General features: G+C 40.4%; 1 protein-coding gene and 2 pseudogenes across 3 annotated transcripts; 2 read left to right on the plus strand and 1 right to left on the minus strand.

Annotated features, from left to right (window-relative positions):
• The first annotated feature begins 1,677 nt into the window (after window positions 1-1,677).
• On the plus strand, window positions 1,678-5,345 carry LOC139540553 (calglandulin-like; annotated as a pseudogene).
• LOC139555049 (uncharacterized protein C3orf18 homolog) lies at window positions 5,158-13,968 on the plus strand (annotated as a pseudogene).
• Window positions 13,969-14,055: 87 nt separating this feature from the next.
• On the minus strand, window positions 14,056-22,371 carry LOC139555050 (high mobility group protein HMGI-C-like). 3 transcript variants are annotated; one of them, XM_071368497.1, is made up of 6 exons: window positions 22,246-22,371; window positions 19,998-20,221; window positions 19,422-19,505; window positions 19,183-19,233; window positions 17,128-17,166; window positions 14,056-16,557 (listed from the first exon to the last, which is right to left on the minus strand). In XM_071368497.1, the coding sequence occupies exons 2-6, from the start codon at window positions 20,103-20,105 to the stop codon at window positions 16,453-16,455; spliced, it is 387 nt and encodes a 128-aa protein (XP_071224598.1). In that variant the 5' UTR covers window positions 20,106-20,221; window positions 22,246-22,371; the 3' UTR covers window positions 14,056-16,452. The 3 variants fall into 3 exon arrangements, with proteins under 3 accessions (XP_071224598.1, XP_071224589.1, XP_071224606.1); XM_071368488.1 differs by lacking the exon at window positions 22,246-22,371 and adding an exon at window positions 22,010-22,230; XM_071368505.1 differs by lacking the exon at window positions 22,246-22,371 and adding an exon at window positions 21,542-21,602.
• Between the last annotated feature and the right edge of the window lie 1,090 nt (window positions 22,372-23,461).

Consider the following 23,461-nt stretch of genomic DNA (forward strand, 5'->3'; position numbering starts at 1 on the left):
GTAACCCTGCAATAAACTATGGGAAACCCCACGCTCTGCAGCAACGCTCGCATAAACACAAAATTAGATTGAGCATTCGTTTAGAAAAATAACAATATAGGCCAATAATCAGTGCAAAATATCTAATTAATTGTCCAATTAATTAATCTAGGTATATTATGGGTTTACAGTACTTCATAAAATGTATTCTACTACAGCTATAATGACTCTGAGGACAGCGTCATTTTTTAAAACTTAAGTTGCCTGCATCAGTTTGCGTGTCTGTCCCAAGAGCCCACTACAGTTGTGCGTGCCTGTCTGTCTGTCTGTGTGCCCAAATGAATCCAATATAATGAGTTTTGGGGTAACTATGAAGAAATCTCCTTCCCGTATTTGTTTTGCACGGTGTTCTTGTATCTTCTGGGTACTTCTGCATGAATGTGTGTGCGTGTGTGAGAGAGTGTTTGCGTGTGTCAAATGAGGCTGGTGGGGGGAGATATAGGAGGACAGGCTCATTGAAATGACTGGAATATAATTATTGGAACGAGTCAAACATCTGGTTTCCATAGGTTTGTTGTGTTTGATAAGTTCCATTTATTTGATTCCAGCCTTTACAATGAGCCATCCTCTTATAGCTCCTCCCACCAGCCTCCACTGTGGGTGTGCTTGGTCAGATGCCTCACAAGTCCTCAACTGACAGCTTCATTAAATGGTATGTTGTTGGTGCTTTGCAGGTACTATTTAATGAAGCTGCCAGTTGAGGACTTGTGAGGCGTCTGTTTCTCAAACTAGACACTAATGTACTTGTCCTCTTGCTCAGTTGTGCACTGTGGACTCCCACTCCTCTTTCTATTCTGGTTAGAACCAGTTTGCGCTGTTCTGTGAAGGGAGTAGTACACAGCGTTGTACGAGATCTTCAGTTTCATGGCAATTTCTCACATGGAATAGCCTTCATTTATCAGAACAAGAATAGACTGATGAGTTTCAGAAGAAAGTTATTTGTTTCTGGCCATTTTGAGCCTGTAATAAAACCCACAAATGCTGATGCTCCAGATACTCATCTAGTCTAAAGGCCAGTTGTATTGCTTCTTTAATCAGGACAACAGTTTCAACTGTGCTAACATAATTGCAATAGGGTTTTCTAATGATCAATTAGCCTTTTAAAATGATCAACTTGGATTAGATAACACAACGTGCCATTGGAACATAGAAGTGATGGTTGCTGATAATGGGCCTCTGTACGCCTATGTAGATATTCCATAAAAATATCTGCCGTTTCCAGCTACAATAGTCATTTACAACATTAACAATGTCTACACTGTATTTCTGATCGATTTGATGTTATTTTAATGGACAAAAAATGTGCTTTTCTTTCAAAAACAAGGACATTTCTAAGTGACCCCACACTTTTGAACGGTAGTGTATACCTGTTGCTAGTCATGACTAATAGCACTGATTCCAGCAAGTAACAGATTCCTCTTGGACAAAGTGTGAGCCCATACCCTGTATACCATAAAAGGTCTCCTTGTATATCTAACCCAGGGGAAAGGGTAAGAGGTTCATAAGTAATATCAAAGATTTTGTGTCAATCTGACCATGTCTATTTTTCAATAATTTGTAGGATTCTACAATTTGTCAACATGGGCTCACATTTTATATGGATTAAATGTTCTGGAAAACTGACCATTGGCCTTGGGCATGAGCGTAAACCTTGATTAGTTAAGTACATAACGTATCAGTATAAATGCATGTCATTTACAGGCCTACATAAATAAATAAAATGAACTTCTCAGTTCCATCAAAAGTTATTCTTATTCATCATTCTTTTCCCAGGCAATCACTTTGACACAGGAGCAGATCACTAAATATAAAGGTGTTTTCTGAGATGTTTGATGAGGAAGAAAATGGAACAGTGAAGACACAGGAGCTGGAGGGACTGATGACCTTAAAGGGAATCAACCCTACCAAGAGAGCTCCTTCATATGGCCAAAGATGTGGACAAAGCTGGTTAATATATCTTTCATAATTTGACCTTTATTTTAAAGTGACCGTTATGTTTTATGCACATTACACAAACATATATATATATATATACACACATACATATAAACATACATACATACATATACACACATACATATATATACACATACATATAAACATACATACATATACATACATATACACATACATATATATATATATAGTTGAAGTAAGAAGTTTACATACACCTTAGCCAAATACATTTAAACTCAGTTTTTCACAATGTCTGACATTTAATCAGAGTAAAAATGTCCTGTTTTAGGTCAGTTAGGATCACCACTTTATTTTTAGAATGTGAAATGTCAGAATAATAGTAGAGAATGATTTATTTCAGTTTTTATTTCATTCATCACATTCCCAGTGGGTCAGAAGTTTACAAACACTCAATTAGCATTTGGTAGCATTGCCTTTAAATTGTTTAACTTGGGTAAAACGTTTCAGGTAGCCTTCCACAAGCTTGCCACAATAAGTTTGGTGAATTTTGGAGTAAACATTTTTTGAGTCAGATTTGTAGGCCTCCTTACTCGCACACACTTTTTCAGTTCTGCCCACAAATTTTCTATAGGATTGAGGTCAGGGCCACTCCAATACCTTGACTTTGTTGTCCTTAAGCCATTTTGCCACATTTTGCAAGCCTCCCCCTTTTTCCTCCAAACATAATGATGGTCATTGTGGCCAAATAGTTCTATTTTTGTTTCATCAGATCAGAGGACATTTCTCCAAAAAGTATGATCTTTGTCCCCATGTGCAGTTGCAAACCGTAGTCTGTCTTTTTTATGTCGGTTTTGGAGCAGTGTCTTCTTCCTTGCTGAGCGGCCTTTCAGGTTATGTCGATATATGACTCGTTTTACTTGGATATAGATGCTTTTGTACCTGTTTCCTATAGCATCTTCACAGGGTCCTTTGCTGTTGTTCTGGGATTGATTTGTACTTGTCGCACCAAAGTACGTTCATCTCTAGGAGACAGAACGCGTCTCCATCCTGAGCCGTATGACGGCTACGTGGTCCCATGGTGTTTATACTTGCGTACTATTGTTTGTACAGATGAACGTGGTTTCTTCAGGCGTTTGGAAATTGCTCCCAAGGATGAAACAGACTCGTGGAGTTCTTCAAAAAAAATTCTGAGGTCTTGGCTGATTTCTTTTGACTTTCCCATGATGTCAAGCAAAGAGGTACTGAGTTTGAAGGTAAGCCTCGAAATACATCCACAGGTCCACCTCCAATTGAGTCAAATTATGTCAACTAGCCTATCAGAAGCTTCTAAAGCCATGACATCATTTTCTGGAATTTTCCAAGCTGTTAAAAGGCACAGTCAATTTATTGTATGTAAACTTCTGACCCACTGGAATTGTGATACAGTGACTTATAAGTGAAATAATCTGTCTGTGAACAAATGTAGGAAAAATTACTTGTGTCATGCACAAAGTAGATGTCCTAACCGACTTGCCAAAACTATAGTTTGTTAACAAGACATTTGTGGAGTGGTTGAAAAACGAGTTTTAATGACTCCAACCTAAGTGTATGTAAACGTCCGACTTCAACTGTATATACTCTTACTATTTATTTTAGTAACTAATACAATGTTATCCACCATCAAAATTATATTCTGTATACTGCAATACACTGTTATAGCTGATGAAAAATGTAAACAATGCTGGTATTCTACTGTCAAATTCCGTATAGAATTGTATCAAACTGTACTGTTCTTACACAGTTGATAAACTTTTTTTCGTGAAGATTCATTTTATAATGAGAGATGTGAAAATCAAATGCATTGTACTGTAACATGACATGTTAGGAGATTTATTTATAGTAGGATTTCTGTCATCACTAGATGTCAGTGTTTTACCTTTTCAATGCCTTATTGCAATAATGTGATCCACCAAGACTCAGGTCTAGGTATTTTTTATTTCTACCGTTAATAGATACCAAACACCTAGTACTAATATATACTGATTCCACTAACGATGTTAAAGACATACTTTCCTTCTTTATTTCTATTTATTAAAAATACATCAAAGGAAATTGGATAACGAAGGCTGTCAAATTCTGTTTCTTATATACAGCTAGCTAGTAGTAATATCTTCCTTATTACTTGTTTTTGTGTCATCACAGGAAAAGGTACCTTTAACCGTAGCTTCCTGGGTCTAATTGCATTGGCCCATGAAAGAGCAAAGGGCCAAGATGCAGAGCTACGAGCTGCTTTCAATGTGTTTGACAAAGAGGCCAAGGGATATATCGAGTGGAATATATTGAAGTAAGCCTAACATTACCTACAGCATCTATTGCTTGGTTCCAGTTTAGAGACCTTTTTGCCTGTTTTACCTCAATATGAACTTAAATTAACTTTAAGAATCAGTAACAAACCACCTCTATTTGCAGGTACAGTATGTGTTGATGAATGCATCAGAACCACTGAATGAGTTAGAGGCAGAGCAGACGATGGAGCCAGATAAAGATTGAGATGGAACCATCGACTATGAAGGTAAGAGTAGACCAGTCTCTCAAAATTATATTAATTTTATCTCACTGAGACTAACCTGGATAAAAAAGTTTGAACAAATAACCTTAATTTAAAGCATCTGATTTTCTTCTCAAAATGATTGGTGGCCATGATGACTGCAGACTCCTTCAAAATGAGCTAAGTGAATCAAAGAAGCCAGAAATGAAGAGAGAACATTATGTTGGTCAGGGTTGACCGTGTTGGTTACTGTCCTGAACATCATGCTTCACCTGTTTTGATAATGTATTATAATAAAACAAGACAATTTATCTCAATATTGGTCCTCAAGTATGCAGATGTTTTCATTAAAATAAAGATGTAGCTATTACTGCGTTGTGTGCTGACTGATTGAATTGAATTCTTATGGGTGACCTTTGGCGTAAAATATAGTATCTCATATGTATGATTTCTCAAAATTACAAAACTCAAACAAATCCTTACAACCTAACGGTACTATGAATGAAAAGGGCTTGATTGAAAGCGCATTTGCCTCACTGAGAATCCCCAGTCCCTTGCCTGTTAGAGGATGTGACATCATAGGGTTAATTTCCCCAGGCCAGCCACCCGGATATAATCATCCGTCTTGGCCTGACAGCATCTGGTCTCCCCAACCATTAAATCCCCTTCTCATCCCTATAAAGCCAGATGGACGGCTCAGAGAGCCAACGCCAGCTGCTGCTTTCACCCCAGCCGACCTATCACAGGAGGGATGGGGAGGGAGCTTTGGATCACAGGGCTCTGGTTGCAGCATCCCTGGAGCGGCTACTGTTATCTGAAACACAAGGGCCAGGATAGGGGAACAGATCTAAAGAAGAGATAGACGGGGAATCCTCTGGAATCATCCAGGGGTCGGCTTGCTATGTGTGGAGTGGAGCAGGAGGTGAGAAGAAGTGTTTTCCATGTAAACACCCCCTCAGAAGGGATAAGCGGAGGAGCGGTAGAGAGAGGAGGAAGGGTAGAGAGAGGAGGGGTAGAGAGAGGGGAAACGTTCCTTCTCCCTAGGATATTACCCCTCTATCTGGCTACCTACTACGGCTCCTTTTAAAAAAAATAGCGGTAATCACATCAAGGAAAGGTAGGTACATACCCCTAATCTGGGAGGGCAATTAAGACGAGCTTGCATGTCATGTTGGCAGGATTAAAAGCCAGGCGTTTGCCGTATTTATACTTATTGACTTACAGAGGAATGATCACTGTGCAACATTTCATGGTGTGAAAAGGACAATAAGAGATGATTAACTTGAGAAACGTGCTATATTATGGAAATGTTATGTTGACTGTCTTTGTACTGTATTTGATCTCCAATTGGACAGTGACAAAGGCTGAGACTGGCTCTGGGTTGTGATTGGTTGAGATCTTGCACTGCACATGTTCCTCATTATATGAATAAACAGACAGACAGCTGGCAGGCTGCATTCTGAGGTGGGACCGGGGATGGCTCATGTGTCTTTGTTTTCACGGCTCGATTCGAGGCAAGCAACACTGAACCATGCATGAGAGCACCAGCAGTTCCTGACGACTGTGTGATCTCGTTCTCCATAGCCAATGTGAGTAGGACCTTAAAACAGGTTAACATTCACATGGCTGCGGGGCAAGACAGACGACCAGGACGCATACTCAGAGCATGTGCCGATCAGCTGCCGGGTGTCTTCACTGACATTTTCAACCTCTCCCTAACCCAGTCTGTAATACCTACATGTTTCAAGCAGACCACCATAGTCCCTGTGCCCAAGAACGCAAAGGTAACCTGTCTAAATGACTATCGCCCCGTAGCACTCACATCTGTAGCCATAAAATGCTTTGAAAGGTCATTGCTCACATCAACACCATCCTCCCAGACACCCTGGACCCACTCCAATTCACATACCACCCCAACAGATCCACAGATGACACAATTTATTTTGTACTCCACACTGCCCTCCCACCTGGACAAGAGGAACACCTATATGAGAATTCAGTTCATTGACTACAGCTCAGTGTTCAACACCATAGTCTTCTTCCAAGCACTATGGTGTTGTTCACCCACAACTGCATGGCTGCGCACGACTCCAACACCATCATTAAGTTTACTGACGACATGACAGTGGAAGGTCTGATCACTGACGACAATGAGACAGCCTATAGAGAGGTGGTCAGTGACCTGGCAGAGCGGTGCCAGGACAACAACCTCTCCCTCAATGTCAGCAAGACAAAGGAGCTGATTGTGGACTACAGGAAACGGACGGACGAGCACGCTCCCATCAACATTGACAGGGCTGCAGTGGAGCGGGTTGAGTGCTTCAAGTTCCTCTGCGTCCACATCAGTAAGGAATTAACATGGTCCACACACATTAACACAGTCATGAAGGAGGCTGAAAAGATTTGGCATGGCTCTCAGTTCCTCAAAAAGTTATACAGCTGCACCATTGAGAGCATCTTGACTGGCTGCATCAGTGTTTGGTATCGCAACTGCTTGGCATCCGACCACAAGGCGCTACAGAGGGTAGTGTGTACGGCCCAGTACATCACTGGGGCCGAGCTCCCTGCCATCCAGGACCTCTATACCAAGCAATGTCAGAGGAAGGCTAAAAAAATTGTCAAAGACTCCAGCCACTCAAATCACAGACTGTTCTGCAAGCGGCACCGATGCACCATGTCTGGAACCAACAGGACACTGAACAGCTTCTACCCCCAAGCCATACGACTGATCAATAGTTAACCAAATAGCTACCTGGACTATCTGCATTGACCCTTTTTGCACCAACTCTTTTGACTCATCACATAAGCTGCTGCTACTGTTTCTTACCTATCCTGTTGCCTAGTCACTTTACCCCTACCTGAACATATCTACCTCAATTACCCCATACCCCTGCACATCGACTCGGTACTGGTACCCTGTGTATATAGCCAAGTTATCGTTACTCATTGTGTATTTACTCCTCGTGTTATAATTGTTTCTATATTTTTCTCTCTGCATTGTTGGGAAGGGCCCATACTAAGTAAGCATTTCACTGTTCGTCTACACCTGTTGTTTACAAAGCATGTGACAAATACAATTTTATTTTATTTGTGTGAGACTATAGTAGATTGTATCATGTCTGCCATACTATTGTACATGGCAGAATTCAGCATGTCAATACACTGACCCTCTGGCTCACACTTTAATGATATCTTATGAAGGCTTAATGAAGCCTACACTAGCCCTTTATAAGGTTTATACACTGTACATGCTTTATAAATCATCATAAGCAAATACTATATAAACTATATAAAGGGTGGTGTGTGTGTGGTTGTGCAGTACTACTGTATGTGTGCAAACTTCGGAGCGACTGTGTAAACAGCACACCTTCTGACACATTGCCTAACAAAGTGTGCTGAATTTCTTAGGGTTGGTTTTCCTCTGTATTTTCTCTGCTATGTTCTGCCACCCTTTTCTCTGCTTCTGGTGCCCACATCCTGCCCACAACACCCACTGCTGCCCTGTCGGCACAACAGGTTCTTGGGTTTAATCTGATGGAACCAGGGGTGGGGACGTATATGCTTTTATCTGTTTCTACAAATACACACTTCTACGAGGCGAACATCGTGTCATGTCATGAGCACTGTGAAAAATACACACAAATATTTTGCATCTAGTTTAGTTTTTATGGAGGATGCACCTTGGTGCCAATTTGTTTCAGTATTTCACAAAAAGATTAACACCTGGCTGCTTTCAGTAGGTGATCAGAGGTTTTGCCTTGATCAGAATCAGAATGAAAGTGCCCTCCTGTTTGACATATGTGTATTTCAGACCTCAAACATGCTACACACACATAAAACCAACCTACAACCAACCAAGCCATATGATATGCTATTGTAGTGTGCATAATATGTTTGTTTGTTTTCTGATCTGATGGTGTTAAATGATCTGTTTCAGGTTGTGCCTGGAGAGTGTGTTCTGGTGTACTCAATGCATTCCTAATGCTTCAGCAGACCTCAGTCCAGAAAGAGCCAACCTGTGGCTGTTGTGACACACCTGAGATACAGACAAGAGTCACATTGAGACAACCACAGCAGTGGGACACAACAAGACAACTCTCCACATGACTTTGTTGTTTCCTCTCAGCTGAAACCCTGGATATGACTACGGCCAACACCACCGCTAGCTTTCTCTCCACTGTCTCCAGCACCTCCATGACCCCTATTTTCACTGTTACAACGGACGCCAGGATGGAACAGGAGAATGTCACAGAGTCCAGGACAAAACTCATGACCACTAGCATTACTATAACAACAACCAACGAGACAAGCTTCAATGCCACCAAGCTGCCAGAGTTGGAGCTCGAGGGCTCTGAGATGGGCATGGTGTTGGTGCCCTTTGGCATCATCACTGTAATTGGCCTGACATTGGTCGTGGTAAGAAAGCAATCGCTTCAGTCACTACCTAGTTTCCATGCCCACAAAATATGTCTGTTTGTCACGACAGTGTACACAGTATGAATGAGTTTAATTTCCTCCTCTTATATAATTAACAATGATATGTGTGACTCCCTGTGCCCCACCATGTCTCCCACTCCCAGATGCTGTATATCAGGAAACGGAAGAGGTGAGGAAGTTCCTTGAAATTCCTCATTATATAAGAGTTGAAATTATCAGCCAGATTTGTGAAAGGGAGGGCTACCTTCCATGCATATCCAAATAATTATAGCATTAAGAGAAAAATGTCAGTAATCTTTGTCCTGGGAACCCAAAAGTTGAACGAGCTGACGTTAGCACAGAGGAGTACCTGCCCATATTCTGAAAACCTACCTTAATCAAGAATCTTGATTAAATCCCATGGTGTCCCCCCTTCCCCTAAAAAAGAAAAAAAGAATAACACTCACACTTTTCTTTTCCTACTAGCACTGACTTACAGTGAGGGAAAAAAGTATTTGATCCCCTGCTGATTTTGTACGTTTGCCCACTGACAAAGAAATGATCAGTCTATAATTTTAATGGCAGGTTTATTTGAACAGTGAGAGACAGAATATCAACAAAAAAATCCAGAAAAACGCATGTCAAAAATGTTATGAATTGATTTGCATTTTAATGAGGGAAATAAGTATTTGACCCCTCTGCAAAACATGACTTAGTACTTGGTGGCAAAACCCTTGTTGGCAATCACAGAGGTCAGACGTTTCTTGTAGTTGGCCACCAGGTTTGCACACATCTCAGGAGGGATTTTGTCCCACTCCTCTTTGCAGATCTTCTTCAAGTCATTAAGGTTTTGAGGCTGACGTTTGGCAACTCGAACCTTCAGCTCCCTCCACAGATTTTCTATGGGATTAAGGTCTGGATACTGGCTAGGCCACTCCAGGACCTTAATGTGCTTCTTCTTGAGCCACTCCTTTGTTGCCTTGGCCGTGTGTTTTGGGTCATTGTCATGCTGGAATACCCATCCACGACCCATTTTCAATACCCTGGCTGAGGGAAGGAGGTTTTCACCCAAGATTTGACGGTACATGGCCCCGTCCATCGTCCCTTTGATGCGGTGAAGTTGTCCTGTCCCTTTAGCAGAAAAACACCCCCAAAGCATAATGTTTCCACCTCCATGTTTGACGGTGGGGATGGTTTCTTGGGGTCATAGGCAGCATTCCTCCTCCTCCAAACACGGCAAGTTGGGTTGATGCCAAAGAACTCCATTTTGGTCTCATCTGACCACAACACGTTCACCCAGTTGTCCTCTGAATCATTCAGATGTTCATTGGCAAACTTCAGACGGGCATGTATATGTGCTTTCTTGAGCAGGGGGACCTTGCGGGCGCTGCAGGATTTCAGTCCTTCACGGCATAGTGTGTTACCAATTGTTTTCTTGATGACTATGGTCCCAGCTGCCTTGAGATCATTGACAAGATCTTCCTGTGTAGTTCTGGGCTGATTCCTCACCGTTCTCATGATCATTGCAACTTCACGAGGTGAGATCTTGCATGGAGCCCCAGGCTGAGGGAGATTGACAGGTCTTTTGTGTTTCTTCCATTTGCGAATAATCACAGAAACTGTTGTCACCTTCTCACCAAGCTGCTTGGCGATGGTCTTGTAGCCCATTCCAGCCTTGTGTAGGTCTACAATCTTGTCCCTGACATCCTTGGAGAGCTCTTTGGTCTTGGCCATGGTGGAGAGTTTGGAATCTGATTGATTGATTGCTTCTGTGGACAGGTATCTTTTATACAGGTAAGAAACTGAGATTAGGAGCACTCCCTTTAAGAGTGTGCTCCTAATCTCCGTTCGTTACCTGTATGAAAGACACCTGGGAGCCAGAAATCTTTTTGATTGAGAAGGGGTCAAATACTTATTTCCCTCATTAAAATGCAAATCAATTTATAACATTTTTGACATGCATTTTTCTGGATATTTTTGTTGTTATTCTGTCTCTCACTGTTCAAATAAACCTACCATTAAAATTATAGACTGATCATATCTTTGTCAGTGGGCAAACGTACAAAATCAGCAGGGGATCAAATACTTTTTTCCCTCACTGTAGCTGATTACTATTTTAGGAAAAATGTACTTACTATGATTATGATATGTGGTTGTCTCATATAGCTATATATTTATTTATTTGAAATGTTGAAACAAACAAAGAACACTTAGTAACAAAAAATATGGCAACTACTGTCTAATGATAATAACAATGATATGGCAACTACTGTCTAATGATAATAACAATGATATGGCAACTACTGTCTAATGATAATAACAATGATATGGCAACTACTGTCTAATGATAATAACAATGATATGGCAACTACTGTCTAATGATAATAACAATGATATGGCAACTACTGTCTAATGATAATAACAATGATATGGCAACTACTGTCTAATGATAATAACAATGATATGGCAACTACTGTCTAATGATAATAACAATGATATGGCAACTACTGTCTAATGATAATAACAATGATATGGCAACTACTGTCTAATGATAATAACAATGAAATAAAAAGTATAAGGCAACTACTGTCTTCTGTTTTGGAGTGACAGCCAATTTAGTAATTCATACATTGTGCAATTATGAGTCTTATAACGGCATCCAATAATTAATCTGAAAAGATTGTTATAAATGACATCTAATTCACAAAGTAAGGTCTTGGTTTTGTTTTGATAGATGACGTCACCATAGTGTAGGATAGGAAGCAGCAGTTGGGTTAGTAAATGATTTTGAATGGATATAGTAAAACCATTCTTAGATCTGTATAGTAACCCAAGCTTATAGTTATTACTTTTTTTTGAATGCACTAACTGTAAGTCACTCTGGAAAAGAGCGTCTTCTAAATGACCAACATTTAAAATGTAATGTGTTTCTAACAATTCATTAAAGGTTTCAATACTACATAGATGCATTTTTCTAACTATTACTTTCCTCCTGCCCTGTGTTCACTGTTCAGACTGGAGAAGCTGAGGCACCAGCTGATGCCCATGTATAACTTTGACCCGGCAGAGGAACAGGATGACTTGGAACAGGAACTACTGGACCACAACCTCACAGGACCCAATAACAAGGTAGTATATGACACAGGTCTGAAGCAGTGCCCCGGCTACACTCCCCTCTTCAGTGATACTGATCCTCTACTGTAGATCTACGATGATACAAGTCTTGATGGTTACATTATGTTTAGACTCAGCTTTAATAACCTGCAGTGATCTATTGCTCACTGATCTACAGTTACTGGATCTTACTGGATCTCATCTATGTTAATCTACAAAGGATTCATAAATCTATAGGTTCAGAGCATCTTAATGTACTCCAACAGAGCTTTGTGATTACAGTGCTTACATTACCAGTAACCAGTTGCTATTTTATACTCATATTAATTGAAATTTTTCTTGAAAGTTTTGACAATAGGCAAAATGGAAATAAGTCATATGGTAAAGTCTAATTTGTGTCTGTTGTTCCATTTTCCTTAAGCTACCCTTTCAAAAAACACTTAAATACTACGTGTGGACCTTGCCGTGTTAATTATTCTCCATTTACATACAACAAGTTCAAAGATTACAACAGAATACCACTGTACACACATGCACAACCTTTTCTACTACACTGGAGTGATCTGGAGTGACACACACCTATACCCTCATTTCACATCTTCTCTCTGTGTGCCTAATACCATCAAGAACGTTGATTACTGCCTATCACTCTCATTTCACTGCTCCTAAATGTCCCAAAATTATTGATTTCCTAATTTTCCCCTTGTGATTGACATGACTAGGCTATGTATGTGATTATAACAATATGTGTGTGGCAGTACTGGTTTTCTTTACACTGACAAATACTACATAATTATCTCTTCCAAATTAACATACAGTAGATATCTTAAGTACTCAATTCACTTCTCCACCCGTTGATTTGTTTCCCTAACGCTACATTACTAAAACAAATGTTATAAGCAATCACAGCAGTGGAAGATTCATTATTCATTGGTTACAAAAGGAAAAATCTGTTCATATGACCCCTTATGGCCATGGCATTACAAAGTTATGGTGGATGATTCTAGTATTACCATGGCAACTATTGTGTCTCACAGTCGTCGTCCCCCCCCCAGACTCTCACGACCTCCCAGGGGACCCAGTCGCCTGGTCTTCACGGACGTAGCCAACGGTCTCAATGCATAACTACACTCTTAAATGCATGAGAGGGGACTGGGGGGAGTGGGAAGGGGACTAGCTATTCCGTCATTGAGATACGTTACTCAGGAAAAAAAGGAAAACTGGAATGAAGGCCATGGAAACATACTGATGTCTGGGGGATGTTTTTCAGGCTGGGCTATAAGGGAATTCTGATGTTTAAGTTGTAACGTAGTCATAGTTTAACTGTGAGGTTCTCCCATCATTGTCATTAGTCCACATCGTCTACAGTTCTTAAGTTGTCTCCAGTGACTATGGTGGGATATATGGGGAAATTAGGTGAACTGTATTGAACTAAGGATTTTGTACCTGTTGTTATTTGTTGCACAAATACTTAAAGGGTAGTGTTGGATCACTTTGTTGGATCACTGTCTTTCTCTGTAGTTAAGTGATATTGGTGGTAGAACTCCTACATCCATCTTCATTGAAAACTTTGTCTAGAATGTATTAATTTCCATATGTTCGTATTTTGCTGCTAAATGTAGACAACCACATTTGAGAAGAGACTCCTCTAAAACGGTTATGCAAAAATGTTGACTTTTTACTGCTTCCATAATGGTGGTGGACTAGAGACCTGGAACAACAAGGGAATGGACATTCTACACATTGGAGAACTAGAAATCAGGAGATCTGGAGGACATTGCCTGCGGTACTGTAAATTACTGTACCCCTGTCCACACATCCAAAATCTGTCTTTCAGCACTTCTGTCTCTATCGCTCCCTTTGCCCTCAAAGTATTAGTATATTTCCTCTATAAGTAATAAAGTATTAGTATGTTTCCTCTATAACAAGTAATAAAGCAGCAACATTGGTTTCTATACACTTAAAGATACAGTATTTAACCAACAGTATTTTGACGACCACTTATTGTGCTGCTACTTTTTGATGAATACATGACAAACGAACATAGCTATGTGATACTTTTATTGGTAACAGACAGACTAAGCAGCACCTCTATACTCATGCAAAAACACACCATAAAGCGAGACAGATCAGAGGCAAACTAAAAAACACCCTTTTGAGTTGTGTATTCAAGTTAAAATGGATTACATTGAAAATAAATCTTCATGAAGTGTATGATCAAGGAGACTGAAATGAAAGGGACACATTTTCAAATGTTGCAAAAAATATGAAAAGCTTAAAAACGGGAGATGTTCCAAGATAACAGGACCCAACTACACTACTCAATATTTAAAAGCCCTTGTACATAAAGCATTACAACAAGCACATGACAAACTCCTAAGATATGTGTACTTATATATACACACACACACTGAATATACTGTATCTATATCAGTAAGCTCATAGAGCAACACTGTCAATATAATATAGACAGTAGATATCCTGACATTGCTGAGGTATGACGTTAGGTTAGGAGGCACTTCTACTGACATCACAATGCAGTACTTCGGGTTTATTTACCTGTACGATATGCTGTTATGAACCTAGTGAGATGAGTGGACAGCAGATATATGTTCTATAGGTCTCATAAGATCGCATGGGACAAGCAAAGCTAAAATCAGTCAGCCACCCCTCTGGGACAGTGTTCAGTGCCAAAAACAGACTCGTTTCAGACCTGGTCCACATGGCAAACAGTGATTCCAGCCAAAGAGGTGAATTAACAAGAAAAAGACAGAGTATAGGTTAGAAACTTGCAACTGACAGAAAAAGACTACATGTGGCCAAGTCCATCCTCTCCAGAAATACATATACTAAATGTATATACTACATATACTAAATACTAAATGTTAACTTTTATCTCACTATTTCATGTCTCACATGTCACTGACATCAATTCATCAAATGGTATGGTTGTTAATCTAACACATCTGCAGTGTGAAAGTGAGAACATGAAATTAAATTATGACGTATCTTATGTAAAAAGCTAAGAGGGGAACATGTAAGGGTTCACAGAGGTTGTGATAGAACAAATAAAACATAAGTAAAAACTACAGCAAACAGTAAAATATTGGGTCCTTTTGAACCTAGGTACTGTAGATAGACCAATTCTCATGACAGACATTTCATCAGAGCCACTAAAGGCTTCTGCTGGGACTCACTTAAAGAGTCTGTCAGCATGGAAGTGGGAGGGAGAGTGTGAGGCTAGCGGGTACAGTACGTATGGGAGTATCCTGAGTAGGTATGTGTGTGTGTTCGTTTTTTTGGTATGGGGAGAGGCTATAAGAGTTCTCTGCTTTTCCGTGACTGAGGTAGACTGAAAGGTAAAGGGACTGAGGTGAGTTGAGGTCTGAATGAGGTTTGTGTGTCAAGTCATATTGTGAATGTCAAAAAACAAATCAGAAATACACAATAAAATAGAATAATATCATAACTGAGTAGAATGACATGTTTCTGAATAGCTAAATGCATAGCTACATTAAGGCAAAATACCTGAGGTTTTAATGAGTGTATTGAGAAGATAAAGGTAAATACAAAACCTGAGTGTGGTCCGATGTCATGTCAATTGGACACTGTTGAGTTTAGACTTATTTCTGCTCATGTTAATGGTAAATGAAAATGTATTCCCATTCAAATGTATATCTAACAAAATATCCCTGTGTTTCTTCACAATCAGGACAGACATAAGGTAAATTGGGTCATGCCTCTTGTCCCAGTAGCCGCTGTTTGAAATGCATCCTTTTCTTTTTAAACCCCTTCCCCCACCATCCCACCACCATTATCACCACCATTATCGCCACCATTATCACCACCATCCCACCACCATTATCACCACATACACGCACACATGTACGTGCTCACACACATGCATATGCACGCACGCACACACACACAAACACACAGCATCAACCAATCTCGTTCATGAGAAAGGGTTTGGGCAGTCAAACTGCATTGTTGCACGCATTGACCAAATCCTTAGTAATCAATCAACTGACCAAAGCTATGTCCATCATTGATTGACCCAGCCACAGGGCTGGATAGACTCCAGGCACAATAACCCAACCAGGCCTACTGTTCTACAAAGCAGGGCTATTATCTGTTGTTTTAGATCCTCATGACAGTGGAGGTTGGATTATACACTTAGAAAAAAAGGTGCTATCTAGAACCTAAAAGTTTTTTTTGGCTGTCCCCATAGGAGAACCCTTATTGTTTGCATGTAGAACCCACAGAGGGTTCTACATGGAACTTAAAAATGTTCTACCTTGAACCAAAAAGTGTTCTACCTGGAACCAAAAGGGTTCTCCTATGGGGACAGCCAAAGAACCCTTTTGGAACCCTTTTTTCTAAGAGTATACACCTCTTTGTCTCTGCCCAAACCTTGAGGTAGTACTGTGGCACATTGTCTATTCCCCCTCTGACTCTTCCTGGGCTGGAGAGTGAGATGGTGAAGCCTCAGTGGGTAAAGACTGTGACTGTGAGGGGCCCTCCTCGGTTTCTTCTGAAGGACCCTGTGAAAAGACACAAAAATACAGACTTTAGTATGTACATGTATGTGTGCATGTGTGAGAGCGAGTGCTTGCGTGCGCATGTGTTTGTGTAATGAGTAGTGATATACTTGTATGAGTGTGTAAATGAGTGATTCTGTACATGTGGGGAAATAGGTCTGTACGTGAGACCAAGAAATGCTAGGGAGAAGACGGTTATGTCAGGAAACCAAGAAGAAAGGGGAAGAGAGCGGTTATATCAGGTTTCCCCTCAGCATTGACTCATTCGTCTCATTCGCATGTCTGTCTGAAAAAGGGAGTCTGTCTATGGTTTCAGTTCTTAATGTGTTTTAACTTCTTTGAAACTTGGTTCTGCAGTGAAGATTGTGATAAGATGGATGAGGAAGTTGAATGACATTGGCCTCTTTTTTTGTGCCAGTGTTGGTGTAATACGTTGATTCTCTAAAAGAAGGTGCTATATGAACGGAAGTTCATATTCATCCTCCATGAAAGTAGTGCTCAAGTACAATAGCTAAGAGGATAAATTGAAGAATAGAAACATAATATGACCTATTATGGTGTACTCCTTCTTACCTGCTGTTCCTGGACAACTTCTTGAACTACTCTCTGAGGCTGTGGAGAAGAATAAAAGTGAGAGAAAAAGAAGAGAGAAAGGTTGTTCAATCAATCAGTCAAACTCTCCATTGCACAATGCAGGCCAGCGGTTGACAACTTCAATCGTCAAGGGCTGCAATGTTTTACTTTTAATGACTGAATGATTTAGACCAGGACTATTCAACTCTGACCCTACGAGGTCCGGAGCCTGACGGTGTTCTGTTCTAAATGATCATGAATTGCATCCACCTGGTGCCCAAGGTCTAAATCAGTCCCTGTTTAAATGTGAACAACGAAAAGCAATGGCTTCGAAGTCCAGAGTTGAGTTTGAGGGATTTAGACCAACGATGGGCAACTCAGTCGGGATCTCAAATTACTGTTGAGAGTTTGAATAGCAGAATACACAAGGTGCAATTTCGAAATTTGGCTGTGCATCAGCAGTTTTTATCTTGTTATGTCAGTCACTGACAGTCACTGAATTAGCCCATGTCAGCAAAACATTTTTGATTGGTGAGTCAGCCTAAACTTACCGACCAGGGGGTCCCCATTGATTTTATTCGTCACTCTCACTCAGATATCATATCCTCCCCACGAGGGGAATTTCACTTAGGGCCACCAAAAGTCTAGGACTGGTTCTGACAGCATGTGTTGGTATGGTTGAGGGTAAGCAGACCTGCGAGCCACTGCGGCCCCTCATGATTAGTTCAGATTTTTTGTGGCCCCCACCCCTATCAAAGTTACCATCCCGGATTCAGAACTAGGACCCCAGGTTAGGGAATGCTCCTGCCAATTACCTACACCAATCAGGAAAAACAGAGGGCACTATTGCCCTTAAATCATTGTTACAAGATGGTCATACCATGGATCATTTAGCTATTTGATTTGGAATTTTAGGACCCCTTTAGGTATACATTTTTTTGTTGTTGAAATTGCTCACAGCCCACATAAACACATTTTTATTTATTTAACTAGGCAAGTCAGTTAAGAACAAATTCTTATTTACAATGACAGCCTAGGAACAGTGGGTTAACTGCCTTGTTCAGGGGCAGAACGACAGATTTTTACCTTGTCAGCTCGGGGATTCGATCTAGCAACCTTTCGGTTACTGGCCCAACGCTCTAACCACTAGGCTATCTGCCACCCCCTAAACGACAAAACAGACAGTACAAAAATAAATCATAAGGAATAAGGTTTTGAAGTGTCTGTCCTATATCTAGGAGATATAAGAAAGCTCAGGAAATATATATTTATATTTTGGACACACGGTTAACCCCTTTTTTGGAGGGCACAAAACTACTTCCATACTTTCATTCATTTTTGATAATGGTACCTGGTTACCTTCAGAGTCCCGTGACACTTATGGGGGTTGTAGAGCAAAACGGAGAACAACATCATGTTTGTGAGTCTCCTCTTTCCATAGTGGGGTCATATTAGTTTGTAGCCCAAACGGTTTGGACGCTACAGACAGAAGTTGGCACATCGAATCTATCGACTTCAGATGACTCCTGTGAGGCTTCTGGGGGTTGTAGAGCAAAATGGAGAAACCGTTCGGACACGACAGAAGTTTTTGTGAGAAGACCAATTTTCGGAATGTCTCCTGGTCTGACAAACAGAGCTTTAGCTCTGCCACTGTCCACCGCAGATGCGGAAGGCCGACATGATTGAGATACAGCCCATGCAAAAATATATATATCTCTAGCTTAAAAAGACTCTTATGGATATTTTAAGGCAGCACTTACCAAACTTGGTCCTGGGGAGCCCAAAGGGTGTATATTTTGTTTTAAGCCCGAGCACTACACAGCTGATTCAAATAATCAACTAATCATCAAGCTTTGATCAGCTGTGTAGAAAAAAAAAACGTGCACCCCTTGGGGACCCCAGGACCGAGTTTGTGAAACACTGCCTTAAGGACTGAAGTTGTGCATTCCTAGAATACAAAGAGAGATAGGAGTCTAGGGGCGTACATTTGAGGCGCATATCAGTAGGCCTCATTACATGTGTGTGCTTGAGTGAGTCTGTATGTCAGTCTCATACCCATTTCCTAGGCCGGCCCCTTGGTCTTCTCTCCCCGACAGGCTCTACTTCCTGACACAGAAAGGATGGAGGATAAAGCAGAGATGATTGTATTGTTTATTATATACACAAAATGTCTACTCACAACCCTATTCCTACAGTTATTATTTTCTGTTCAGCTCCTCTGCCTAGTTGGATTCTTTGTTTTTATTGCATATTTCATGTTGACGATATCCATGAACATGAGAAGATGATCTTACCTTGGGTGTGGCACGAGGGCCTTTGTTCTTGCTTCCTCTGGGTCGTCCTCTCGGCCTCTTTGGAGTTGGGGGGCCAGTGGGCTCCTGGGGAGAGATGAAGCAAAATCAGGAACTGCCATGGTTGTCACTCTGACTTTATCCATAGCCAAAGCAGCTGTGCTCCACTCTATTCAATAACATTGTATAGAAAACCTATGCCAGACCACAGTTGTTAAAATGTGCATTTGGGTTGCTGCTTATGACAGGGTGACATATTTCAGTTATTGTGTCATATACAGATTTAGGATCATAATTTGATCACCCTGTTACAGGAGAATGTTCCTACAATGCAGGACATTTTTTGTGTATTTGATTTTTAAAAAGGCTTCTGAAGTTTGTAATTTCCACTTAGAAATTTCAGACTTCATTTTCCCTTACGAAAAATGTATCAACCCCTATAAAATGTTTCATTAATTATAATCCACATAATTATTCACATTTCCTGTTGCTGCAGGATTATTTTCCTGCTCATCAAACTAGCTCAAATTAAGTACAGTGTATGAAGTATGTATGTGGAGGGTTCTGTGGTGGTCCAACCTCCTGTTGTTTCCGTGGGCGTCCCCGGCCCCTGCGTGGAGGTGTAGAGGCAGGTGATTTGGCCACGCCTGGCTGTGGTGACGGCTCCTTGGTCCCACTGTTGCTCATCCCTGTGTCTGTCCACCAGCGCAGTAAGATGGGGGTGTGGGCATGGACGCCCAGAGCTCAGGCCTCAGGGCAGAGGGTTAGGGAAGGGCAGACTTGAATGGCAGGGGGTAGGACACCTGGGAAGTAAAAGGGGGTTAGCTAGTCAGTTTTGGGCGATCTCTTTCTAGTAGGCCTATTGTAAAGACATAGTTTATACTATTGTGCATAATCTTTGTATTGTCCCAATGTGACTGGGGGCTGGACAAGTTGATACAAATACACTTTCCTCCTCTCTCTCTGAACCTCATAAAATCATTATGAAAGGCCACACTGCTTTCGTCTTGCAGTCAGTCACAGAGCAAGTGTGAGAACTGCTTTATATAAGCCTTTGCACCAGCCATTGCAGGTTCATCTGAACACAGACAGGGGTTTGGCATACGTAGGGAAACATTATCTCAGTCTGCAGTAACTATAAGTAGCAGAGATATTCACAACTCAGTATCCCATTCAACATTTAGATCTAATCCATCCAGTCTGTACCGGTTATTATTGGTTATCTACTCTATGTCTGTGAGGCTGTATATATATAGGCTACATGCCTGCTTGTTGACATATTTGTTAGATTATGAGAATATGTGATTATGTACAGTGCTTTCAACACGGGCTTCTCAGTTACTTTGTACTTGAGTTCATATGTGCCTTTAATCTAATATCACCTTCCAAATTGAATACTGTATCACCTTCCGAATCAAATCTCACCTTCCAAATCAAATCTCACCTTCCAAATCAAATATCACCTTCCAAATCAAATATTGTCTGCACTTTGCATACAGATATTGGAGGCTACAATTCAGTGCTAGATATTTTGCTGCTACACAGGTTACTTTTGTTCATTTCACTAATAACTAAAAACTAGAGGGATTAAAGGACACTCAATTGATTTGAATAATGTAATTCTGCGTTTCATTCCTTCATTAATTAATGAATTGTGTTTTGACTAATTATAGAAACGTGTAGAACATAATCAGAATTCCAAGCTCAAGCTCAGACCAATCAAAAAGCAGATATATCTTCTTGTTGCATTGATATACACTGTAGCTTTTCTTTACCAACAAATGCATTGAAGCAGGAAATTGGGAGTTGAATTTGTCTGTCTGCAGGAGTAGGCTACAATGTTTTTAAACACAGGTGAAGTCTATGAACAGATACTTTTGCATAGCAGGAGACGATTCGTTTAACTATGTTGCTGGCAGTGAACTAGGAGGACTGAATGTACTTTTTCCATATGGGCGGCAACTGCAACCATAAAAACACATTCTGTGCATTCTTTTAAAACTACCAAAATGTGTGTCAGGCAGCCTACATTCAAACTGTCACGTCTCTTATGTTATACTTTTAAACTTTAACTTTGGACTGTAAACAAATTAGGTCTACTTGACTTAAAAGGCGCCACTTACCAACATAAAATATAGGTTAGAGCAGTGGTATGGTGTCCAATGGAGCAGGACTAACATTGGTCTATAATAACGATACAGTAGATCACACAAGAGAAAAGTAAACTATTTGTGCATTTTTATCTTTACAGCATAGTCTATATCGTAGACCTACACTGCATCGTCAATACATGTTTAATCGGGATATTCAATTAATTTTACATAATTATTACGTAACCTGTATGAACCTTTACAGCCGGCGCGAAAGCCATGTGTTTACAGCAGAAGATGCAGGGAGAGCAAATCATATCGAATCGAAGGACAGCAGTTTGTCTGCGGGTAACCGTTGTACTTAATCTGAATGATCCGAATACACGATTGAGTAGTAACATATTAATGAAATTGAAGAGAAAAATAGCAACAATGTTATTGTAGAAAAATAAACGATAGCTTGTAGGCAGGCCTATAGGAAGGGTAAAATGCTTCACCTACCTTGCTCCCACCAGCTGGTTTTATTGTTAAACTAGACTACCTAATAAAAACACCGATGGAATTGTAGGAAAGTTTACTATTCAGTCTATATTTTATTCTAACGATTTCTTAATCTTACAGACAGTTCCTTGAATAAAGTTTATCTTGGAATGAACTAACAATATGTCTCTTTCTTTCTCTCTCCCTCTTCCCCTCCCTCCTTTCCTCTATCTCACTCAGTCTGTGTGTGATCTTACGTTTGTCTGTCGTATCCTCGTAGTCACGAATACCCCAGTTGAAGTATGATGGGGGTTGGAGCTGCATCATATAGGAACATTGCATACTTTCTCTACCATAGAGGAGGGGTGAAACAGTCGAACACGCCCCTTGCTCATTGGACCACCCACTTATGAGTGATGGGCATCATACAGATGTAGGTTCTTAATTTGATCACCCTGTTGCAGGAGAACTTTCCTGCTATTCAGGACATTTTCAACTTGAACTTTCCTGCAATGCATTACATTTTAAACTTGTACTGTATTTGAGGTTTAACAAGTCTTCTGAAGTTTGTAATTTCCACTTTGACATATTAGACTTGATTTTCCCTTATGAAAAATGTATCAACCCCTACAAAAATGTCCAATAATTATAATCCACGCAATTATTTACATTTCCTGTTGCTGCAGGATTATTTTCCTGCTGTATCAACCTGGCTCAAATTAAGATCTTACATCTGTAGGCTACACTACACTCAGAGGGTTCTACATAGAACCCAAAAGGGTTCTACCTGGAGCCAAAAAGGGTTCTTCAAAGGGTTATCCTATGGGGACAGCCGAAGAACCCCTTTGGAACTCTGTTTTCAAAAAGTGTAGCTGTAGATACTGCAGCTCATACAGTTACAATACCATGAAAATAGGTCCTACACTGTACGTAAACAATTGTTTAATCTGCGTTATTCTATGAGTTGAAGGGACTTCAAAACAAGAATTCGAGCTAATATGTTAAAGTTTGTTTACTCAACAAACTCTGCTGAAAGTGACCTAAATTCAGTGCTTAATTTGAGCCGGATCTTGCCGGAACAGGATCCAGCACCTCCCTGTTTTGGACTGTTTTGTCACGGAACCTATTTGGCCAGATCCGGTACCTCTCCTGGCATGAAAAATAATGTTAACTTTTTGCATTGTAAAAACTAGAATAAAAGTGATCAAAGTTAATTCAATTTACCTCTTAATTCTCCTGTCCCCACAAAAAAACAATGTGAAAAATTAGATTTTCAGCCCGGGAAGGCCAATAATTTTGCCACAGAGGATCAATAGCTTGCCTAGCTGTGGATTGTAACCCAATAACACGGAATAGCCTACAGTCTGGAACGAACAAGAAATCTGTCAGTGAAAAAACAGCAGGCAGGCAAAACAGGCCTTTCACAATATTTCAAATACAATTGAGGGAAAACACAGGTTTAGAAAGAGTATT

The sequence above is a fragment of the Salvelinus alpinus genome, chromosome 2 (genome assembly GCF_045679555.1).
Source record: "Salvelinus alpinus chromosome 2, SLU_Salpinus.1, whole genome shotgun sequence".
Classification (NCBI taxonomy): Eukaryota; Metazoa; Chordata; class Actinopteri; order Salmoniformes; family Salmonidae; genus Salvelinus; species Salvelinus alpinus.